The 10457-nt window shown below is 39.9% G+C and overlaps 1 protein-coding gene across 1 annotated transcript; it reads right to left on the bottom strand.

Moving 5' to 3' along the window:
* Nucleotides 1-500: 500 nt before the first annotated feature.
* si:ch73-52p7.1 (uncharacterized protein LOC100321084 homolog) lies at nucleotides 501-8474 on the bottom strand. The gene is made up of 2 exons (XM_028820827.2): nucleotides 8395-8474; nucleotides 501-1920 (listed from the first exon to the last, which is right to left on the bottom strand). The coding sequence occupies exon 2, from the start codon at nucleotides 1645-1647 to the stop codon at nucleotides 979-981; it is 669 nt and encodes a 222-aa protein (XP_028676660.1). The 5' UTR covers nucleotides 1648-1920; nucleotides 8395-8474; the 3' UTR covers nucleotides 501-978.
* Nucleotides 8475-10457: the final 1983 nt, after the last annotated feature.

Raw genomic sequence — 10457 nt, forward strand, 5'->3', positions numbered from 1 at the left:
CACATAGTGTTAGACCCATGGTGGTCAAAATGTTTAGATGTTTTGTCAGATGTTTTTGTCAGTATGACAGTGGACTCCAGATATGTGTTCCTTAACTTCTTTATTTGTCCTCAGGGGTATATTTGGCTTTTTACAGAAGCTCTCTTTGCACCAAACAAAGTTCTCCACCTGACCCCTATGCTCTGACTCATCCCCTTTATCAGGGTTGTGGTTAAATTCACCATTGCTGTTAATCCTTCATACAGCACTGGCTCCATCAGGTAGCACTGACTGTCACGACTGAGCTGGAAGCTCGGCACACAGTCACTAAATCTGATATGCCCTGTGGTTTGCTTTTGTTAAATTTGTGATGGTCCGGTGATGAGATCAGCACCTGCATTTAGCAAGACTGGCATATCCCTTCAACTCACGTAATGCAACATCGACTTTATTGAACACATTGACAATGAATTACTTTTATACGTACTGTATATAAGCCAAGTCTGTCTAAAGCCAAAGGTTGAGATAGGCAAATGCCAACTAGTAGGGGAACGTACAAGTAAGATAAAAAAATGACACATTTGGTATGGAATGTGGCTAATTCATTACTGTGTAGAAAGCCATTTTTTTCTGTACATTTATTACTCTATGTATTTCCTTCATGTGTGCTCATGAGCTGTACAAACAGAACAATAAACTCCAGTTTTATACTTGTTAACAGACTTTATTTATCATGTTTGACAAAAGTGAAATGTGATAAATAGATTTGTATTGATCAGCATGTCTCAGGATATGCCAGCTTACATGGTAAATTCTTTTTCCACCCATACATCTTTTCACTCATGATAATTAAACTGCACGATTTACAAAACAAAGCATTTTATTCCATTCATCAAGAATCTATGAATTGTCGAAATGGCGAGAATGATATAAATAATAATTGGCTGGCAGAATACTGTTTATACTGTAGGATGAGAGATCAAAATGAGCACAAGCACTTCAGTACACAAATGTTATTAAAGCATTTTGATGATTCGCCAGATCTGCTTGGGCTATGCTCAGGTTTAGAAAAGGAAAGCTGTTATGACTGAAGCCAACGGTCTGAACGGTGTAGGCTTTCATACTTTGCTTGCCTGCAAGAATAGACAGGTGGATGATGGTAGTGCTGGCTACGTCACTGACACCAGACTTTGTTGCTGTTTCCAGAAGGATGTCATGAGAAAACTCTGAATACCGATTGGGGTAGGACACGGTTAGCCTTTTCAGTTTCTGTACTGCAAAGTAGTCATACAGGGATGGTCTGGAAACTTCAGCATCACACTTCACTAGGGAGAGGTGCTGCACTTTGGAATTGTTCAGGAGAAGAGCCACGTTGGTAGGAGATGTGTACCAGATGGTGACACTGTCCTCATTCACGTGACAAGAGCCATTGTGGCAGTGCAGCATGGAGAAGGACAGAGTGGTGCAGTTGCAGTCATTGGAGTTGATCCTTTCACACACAGACAGTGGTCTGCTACAGCTGCAATTATATAGACTGAAGTTGGTCACAAAGGCCAGTTTGAACTCACTGAGCACAAAGGATGGACAAGAGACCCATACGAGACATGGCAAAACCCAGCCACTGAGTAGAAGGCTGGCCTGCATTGTGCTCCACCATTCATAGGGCATCTTGTCAAAAAAGAACTCCTGCAGTCCTTTCACAGAAATTAAAAATTCCTAAAAGGGCATCACCTACTAGCTAGAAGGAACAATCTTCCAAGAAAACTAGAGACACTAGTGTCCACTGCTGCAATCAGTAGAACACATTCCAGGATGGGGTCACTAGGAAGGAAACCCCTGCATCAGCACTAAAAAAATACAAAAAAACAAAAACAGGGAAACTGAAGAGCTCAGTCAGCATCCACCATGGTGCCCTTTGATAGAAAATCATCAGCTTCAACCCTAAAAGAAGAATACAGATTATTTTAGACACCATGTCATCCAAGTCCATACAAACAGGAATTTTATTTTACATTACAATTAGCTTTACGCTGCAGACTTGAGGTTTTAGAGAACATAAGGATCTAGAAGATGATAACCGTCATGCTTAACTGGTGTGATGGACGGCGGGCAGCTCAACCCGGCTGGGATTCCCGTGGAATGGAAGGATGGGGGAAGGCAGCTACTTGCCGACACTGCTTCCTCCAAAATGCTAGATGGCAGCTCCCCTGGAGTGTAGCGGTGACCCAGATTCCCGGAGGGCATCCTGGAACTTGGAGTTCGATTTCTCAGCCCTGTTGGATGCCATGGGTGCCGCCAGGAGAAGCTGTTGAAGGACCTGGGGACGTATTCTTTCCTTATAGCCCGGAAGTACGAGGTAGTCACGAGGACGGTAGCCCCGAAGTACTTCCAGGCTGAAGAAAATCTCAGTTTTTCATTAGACCCGGAAGTTCCAGCCAGTCACATGGTTGGAAGGACAGAAGCACTTCCGGGTCAAGGACTATATAAAGGACTACTGAAGACCCAGCAAGCGAGCCGGAGTTGGGAGATAGTAGGACCGAGCTTGCTGGGAGGAGTGGAGGAGAATTGCATTGATTTATTGTTTCTTTATTTGTGTATGGTGGCTGTAGTGCTTAAAGGGTACTTTGAAGAAGAAAAAATAAGTAAAAGATCTTCTTTGTGCTGTTATCCCGTGTCTGCGTATCTGTCTGTTGAGTTCAAGGGGCAACAGCTCCCTCAAGCGTTCTTACACTGGGTAAGACAATGGAATCAAGTAGCTATTCGTCACAGGCATGATGGACTGCAGTCTCACAGAGCTGGACGTGTAATACTGTATATATATGTCTTGAGACAACCGTGAGTGAATTCTGCTTAAATGTGGGTTTGAACAATTAGAAAGTTCACTAAGCGTCATCCAACGTCTCATGAAGATGATTTAAACAACAAAGAGCAATGATGCTCTGCTCAATGTCATCAACCAATATCAAGTCTACAATTATGATGGTTAAACCCTACTTGGCTGAAAAGCCTCCCAAAAAGAACCCCTGAAACATATAAATGTGAGTTGTGTATGTGGAGAACACATTTTGCATGTTAAAAACAAATATAACCTGTTACAAGGGGAAAAAATGGATTATAGTTTAGGATTTGAGCACAGCACTGGACTGGATCACTGGATGTGTGTGGTGTCTAACATGAAGGCCTTACAAGTAAGAGTATTTTATGGGTTTGTGCTGGACTAATACGGGGAAGGAATTAGGTATAACACCTGTCTGTTTCCATTGAAGGAAGGAAAAGAATACCATGGAGTGCTGGTGTCACCTCCCATAAAGACAAGGTCCTGCCCCTTCCAGAGCTGGCGTTACATAACTCTGAGGACACCTGGAAGGTACAGTTCACTAATGGACCAGATATATTGAAATTAGAAGCAGTCTGCTTCTGATGAGCAACTGAGCCATGAACAATGAAATCTCAAGGCAATCAAGACTTTCTGGATCGAAATGTACTGCCCAGTATCAGAAAGCTCTGCCTCGATCTCAGGTCATGGATCCTCCAACAAGATAATGAGCCAAAACACACAGCTAAAAGCAAACAAGAATGGCTATGAACAAAATGTTGAACTATTCTGAAGTGGCCATCTATGAGCCCTGATGTGAATCCCATTGAACATCAACATAGAGAATTGAAATATGAAGTATGGAGGATACCCCCTTCAAACCTGTCCCGACTGGTGCAGTTTGCACAGGACAAGTGGGCCAAACGACCTGTGGACAGGTGTGGAAGTCTAATGAAGAGATCCAGGAATTACTTGCATGCAGTGATGGCCTCTACAGGATGTTCAACAAAATATGAGGTTGAGGGTCCCATCATTCTCATCCATGCCATTGTTCATTTGTGTTATTATTTGAAATATTCTTTTGAATCCAAACTCAAAAGTAAAGTCTAATTTTTGTTAAATACAGAACAAACAATGATGGGTGCCAATGACTTTTGTCACTTACAAATTATTTCAGAGAATAATTGTGGGTTCTAATTTTTTCGTGGAGGGATACCAACAAATTTGTCCACGTCTGTAAATGTATTGAATAAAGTCATTTCCTTTTCTGCCACAAAAGTCTAGTCCATTACACTCTAGTTGCTGTAATAAATTCAACATAAGATTAACTTCTAGTCATAGAGCTAGTCAGACTTGGCGACTGCAGTTGCTGATCTCATTGCACGACCATTTTTAATATCGCTGAACGTGTGACATTTACCACTTGAGTGTTAACCTTCCAGCACGGGCCTTATGGAGTTGGTGGTGTATGAAGAGTTAACAGGTATGGCGAGTTTAGACAAAATCTCAACCCTTTTTTTCCATTCTGTCATAATATATAAAACACAAGACATAAGACTGACGAGCTGCTCTTTGTTTGAGAGGTCCAAAACACCTGCATTCCTTATTTTGGTATTTAGTACACTTACTTGATATCCATCTTTTCACATGATCTTTGGAGGCCAGAGCACTGGGCCAGCTATACTCCTCATCACTGGATTAAATGCCTTGTACTTCAAGATAAACATTCATTGGTTGACAGTGCTCATGCATAAAGAGCTCACCTCTATGACGAGATAAAATCAAACCTGTTTGATTGTCAGGGACATTCATGGACTGCTTGGGTTGAGTTGCTGGGCAACTGCCTCTGATTCACTAAGGAGGTGCAAATGAAGGCTATGACTGAAAATCGCTGGGAAAGTCGTCTAATGTGACATGGCATTAAAGCTCTGCAACCTTAGTAAAATCTGCTGTGAAAGACTGGGCCATTGCAAGGTTTATAGGGCTGACTGCCTTTAAGTTGAGACTTAAAGTTGGCTAAAGTCATGTCAAGTGCTCTTACACTTAAGATGCAATTCATCATGTGATTTTGTGCTGCTAAGAAATGCAAGTGATAGTGTTCTAGGAAAAAGAGGTAGGCCAATACTAGATGAGAATGTTTCAGCTAGGTCAATGTTGGGTTAGAGGGTCCCTTATTTTAGTTGAACCATAGTGATTTAAATTGTCCAGCATATTCCAGTCTGATTTAGGGAAGTCAAAAATGTATTATTATTTTACTTGTGATTGAAGCTACACGTAAAAAAGCTTGCCTTTTGATTGATTAAGCAGAACTACTACCTGACTACCATGGTGTCTGATTGCTGTCCTCCAATGAAGCTGTTATATTGCTCTACCTCATATTTACTTTGGTTCTTTGCCTCCACAATGTTGACCTTTCTCCTCAGCAACTGATTTGAGAAAAAAAAGTGTTCTGTGTCATGATGATATATCTAAGGAAGGAGTTTATGTCATGGCTTTCTGAACTGTCATGTTTGTCAATTTTCATACATACGGTGCATCAAAATTGTTTATTTCAGGAGTCCTTGAATTCAGTCCTGGGATACCGCTACAGCTGCAGGTTTTCATTGCAACCAGTTTCACAAACAAACAGTTCAGTCTTACTTCTAAATGATCAAATTGTCTAGTTTGTTTTTTTTTCTTCTCTTTTTTACACTAGCAGTGTTACCCAGCTTTCCCCTGGAATTTTTGTTGAGAAAAGCCAAGCAAAATTACACCTTTTATTGGCTAACTAAAAAGATTACAATATGCAAGCTTTCGAGGCAACTCAGACCCCTTCTTCAGGCAAGAGAAGGGGCCTGAGTTGTCTCGAAAGCTTGCATATTGTAATCTATTTAGTTAGCCAATAAAAGGTGTCATTTTGCTTGGCTTTTCTCTACAATCATAATGGCTAACATGGTACAACACCCTAGTACTACCTGGAATTTTTGTAAGAGTCAGTTATACTGCCATTGGTTAAATGGATGTATTAGAAGTACTATGTAAGTCACTACGTTCTTTTCTGTTGTGTCATTACGGATCATCTGGCACCCCAACCAGGTCAACAACTGAGCCCTTGCCAGGATGGGGGGCCAGAAGGATGAAGTGATCTAAGGAGTTGGCCTTCGCAGAGCTTATCATCTCCCAATACACTGGAGGGCTAAATTCTTGTGTTGCTGTCCCTACTTTTTTAACCCACAGGGCTGCCTGGGAAATGCAGTTCCATGTTACAGTTCTGTTGTATGCCATGCCTACCACCAGAGAAAGCTGCAGGGAGGAATCATCCCTGCCTTCTAGAGATGTCCACCTGGTATCCAGGAGTATTTCATTCAGGCTGTGGACAGACACCAGGAGTACTCTCAGGATCTGGTTTAAAGAGGACCGCACTGCCTCGCCTGGTAGAGTCAGGACTTGGGAGGCAGAGGACAACACTTGTGAGAGGGAGAGGAGTTGGGAGAAGAAGAGAGAAAAGGAAGGATTCACCTTTCATTTACATTCTCTGTTGTTTGGAAGGTATTTGGAAAAATCAGATCTGTTATTTGAACCTGTGACTTTGTGCATTTCAGTTATGTCTGGGATTTGGAGCTCGATAGCACCTCTATCTTTCTCAACAAAATATATTGAATAACAGGTTCCTGCCACTCAGATGGCCAGGAAATCCTGCTGACTGTGCCATTTGTGAAAGACAGGGATGCTATCGACACATACAATGTACTATGCTATAATATTCAGTGTCATTTGCACCTGTGTCTGCACTGCTCAATGCTAATTGTCAGCATTTGGATACCATTTAAGAAACAAACTCCACACAAATAAGATGAATTGAAATAAAAAATTGTAAAAGAAATGTAAGTGTTTAAAATCCTGACAAAGAAAACAGATTTCTAAATCTCTTCTAAATGCATATATCTTACAAAAACACTTTTCTGAATACAGAATAGAAAAAGAAAAAAAGACCAGCCAAGTTTGAGACATAAGAGTGACCCACTGCTTTGTGAAACTGGTTGGAATGAAAGCCTGTAACCACGGTGGTATTTCAAGACTGAATTTGGAAACCCCTAGTCTAAATATGCTTTCTAAAAATAAACAGAATTAAACTTATTTAAAATGAAAACTATAAAAAGTTAAAGAATAAAACACTCTTATAGCCATTATGCCACCAGGCCTCCCTCACTTTTGTAGTACGCATGGCACAGTCCACTGGGATAGAACCCAGGGGCAGACCCAAGACACTCTGGGGGATTTTCTCTCTCTTGAAAGCCATGTGGGAATTCCCTGGGAGAGGCTGAAAGACATTGTTCAGAATAGGATGGCCTCATTTTTTAGCTCCACATATTGTCATGGTAACCCTCATCAGAACTGAGTAAATATAATTATTTTTTGTTAATACTACTACTACTACTGCTACTACTACTGCTAATAATAATAATAATAATAATAATAATAATACATTTCATTTATATAGCACCTTTTCCATGCTCAATGTGCTTTATTATTATTATTATTATTATTATTATTATTATTATTATTATTTTATATATTAAGATGGCCTAATTTATTTAGCTCCACTTACTTGTGTTTGGACTCATAATTAAAGCTGTTCTGTTTGCATCTGTTCCTCTGTGTCAGTGTTATCCCTATTTATAGGGAATACTTTCTTTCTAAACTAAACACCCTAAAGCTATGTAGATAATTTAGTGTACAATAATTAATATATCATATGACAAAATAATCTCATGGGCAGGGCAGAACGGGGATGAAGGTATTGTTCTATAAAGTGCCCCTTATTCTTCCCCCCACTTTCCGTTATTCTCCATGTGTCGTCTTTCCCGTTTCCTTTCTTTTGCAGTCACAGGCTGCCGCACAACAGATTTTTTTTTTCTTTTTTTTCCAACGAGTTTGTTAGTATAAAGAACTTTAAGAATAATGTCACTCGTTTTGTTTTCATATTATCCGTTGTGACTCCTTCTGAAAAATAACTTCATCCGTACATCCTGTGAACGTTATACCTGTGGTTTCTTCGCTTTCTTTCTTAATGCTCGTTTTTTAAAAATTCAACTCACTTAAGTTTACACATTCTCTTTGGCACTTCTGTGGATCTCAAGCTATGTTGAAAACGAAAGTTCTTTCTTCGCTGAAGCCCACCTCTGTCTGTGAAATAAGGAAACCACAGTGGAGCAATCTGTGGATCGCACTCGATCGAAACTGCAAAGTCTTTAATTGCGATTTTTTGAGGAGGCAGGTACAGTGAAATCCAGCAGGCTCTGCGCCAGCCTTTATCAGACAGTCGGAACAGGCGCGGCGCACGGCAGTGATTTCGCTCACTTTACTGGGCGGTGCCCTACCAGTTGTCCCACAATAATTTAAGTAGACACTTCCCAGCAGGAATCGCAAACGTGGCACGTTAAATTATAATCTAACTAAAGCTATTGTGCATCCATAAATGTCACTGACATTTTATAAAGCGTATTGATATTTACTTCAGACATATTAAAAAATACCATCATGCAATTCAGTTTTGTCTCCTTTTTCTAAAGTAGCGATGGGCGTATTTAAGAAATGTATTCCTGTTATCGCATACTCACAGTTTTTAACGCAAAGTGTAGCAGCTTCCTCCGACACTTTCACACTCCACCGAGTTTCCGAAGTGTGAATATCATATTCCATACAAACCACAAATCCCATGGAGCTTTGCGAGGCTCCGCGATCTGAAATAGGGTTTAGAACACGATGCATTATGGGCTTTGTAGTGTACGTAACTTAACTGGCGCGCATCAAGTTAGCGACTCCATTCTTGCAGATGTCTGGAAAATGTAATGGAAATCTGAATGTACAGTAGTTTAAAAAAAGGTAACTCAAATTTAAATACATGCGTGGTGATCAAAAGGTGTTGAGTTTGATTTATTGAGAAGAAAAATCATTAAAACCAAAAAGGTTTATTTTGCAACATAATCCTAGTGACTGCGGTGGGTTGGCACCCTGCCCGGGATTGGTTCCTGCCTTATGCCCTGTGTTGGCTGGGATTGGCTCCAGCAGACCCCCGTGACCCTGTGTTCGGATTCAGCGGGTTGGAAAATGGATGGATGGATAATCCTAGTGAGTACTATTTGTTACAGTTAAATGAAATGCCTCGTATTGGTTATGCAACATGTAGCGGAATTATTCGGGCAAAATAAAACAAATAAATACGAAAATAAATAAAAGAATGGTGAAATGTAACAAAAAGAAAAGAATAAGTATAATGAGTATAAATAATTAAATATAACACAAAATATATTTTTGTTGCTTGCTTTTTTATGTATGTATTTATTTCTTAATTTATTTATTTCAGTGACATCTCATGCAACATGAAAAAAGCTGTGGATTGATTGATTGATTGATATATTAATTTGATTAATGTCTGAAACTTTACTATATAGCAACCCCACCCTTAAAATAAGGGTTCTTTGCTGCCACTTTATAGTTCTTTACTGGGTTGTATCGCTCTGGGAGGGATTTTTGCACAAGAAGTTGGTCCTTAAGGCTTTGAAAAACTTCCTAAAATATGTAAAAAAACAAAAAACAAAGCTGAAATTTTAAATGTGTGTTAGGCTGTCTAGCAGGACACAAAACAGATTTAGAAAACCTGAACTGGGTCTGTGTTATTGTATGCATCAAGAGTCAAAATCATGAGCCATTGGGATTTCACAGATCTGTTATCATCTCTTCACTGTTATTTGCTGTATGGAGCCAGTTACAGATTTAAATACATAAAGTTTCTTTCTGGAGCCTTCATGTGGATTAGTCTTTTGAGAACCAAAAACAATTCACCCTGTACTATTAATATAACACCAGATCACATCACCTCAAGAAATTCTCTGATGGTTTTGAAGTAATCAGGCGTGTTGGCAAGGGAGATGAGACAGAAGACATGAATCAGTTGGAGGACTTTGAGAAGGAGCTGGTTATTAACTTTCACTACTCCAAAGAGCCGCTATGCCTGGTCACTGCTCAGCGAGTGGGTGTGAAGATAGTGTGAAGTACTTGGGGGTCCACATCAATGACAGGTAAGACTGGTCACAAAACAAACAGCAACAAAAAGCTGAGCAGGCTCTTTCTTCTTAGGAGACCATGTTCCTTTAATGTGTGTAGTGAAACTCTTCACATCTTCTATAACTCTGTGGTGACCAGTGCAGTCTTCTACACTATGATGTGCTGGGCTGATAAAACCACTTCAAGAGAGGCCCACCTAATCAAAAAGTTCATTAAGAAGAGAGACTGGTGTACTCCCAGATGGGCTTAAAGTTGAGAAGGACAAGGAAATCAGAATTGCCTTTACCTCACTACTAGAACAGAGACTTGTCTTGCTCAACTGGAAGAATCCCAACCCACCACTTTTAAGTCAGTGGGGTAACTGATGTCCTATACTACATATCTGAAATTGGAAAAACAAATTAAATTTTCATTAGAACATTAGAATCAAATCATTAACATTTTAGAATAAGATTCTAAATTGAGGATACTCTTCCTTTCTTGCCGTGCTTTCAAAGATTTGCTTTGTTGGCTGGCTCTCTTCCCCTTCTTTTGAGTGGATATTGAATTGATTTGATTGTGAGAGTTGTTATTTGCTTTTAATTAAAATTAATAAAAGAAAAAAAAAGAAGACAGG

This window comes from Erpetoichthys calabaricus, chromosome 15 (assembly GCF_900747795.2).
Source record: "Erpetoichthys calabaricus chromosome 15, fErpCal1.3, whole genome shotgun sequence".
Taxonomy (NCBI): Eukaryota; Metazoa; Chordata; class Cladistia; order Polypteriformes; family Polypteridae; genus Erpetoichthys; species Erpetoichthys calabaricus.

What these genes read in the sequence shown, in the direction of transcription:
- si:ch73-52p7.1 (XM_028820827.2), bottom strand. Translation starts at nt 1,647, where the DNA reads ATGCCCTATGAATGGTGGAGCACAATGCAGGCCAGCCTTCTACTCAGT.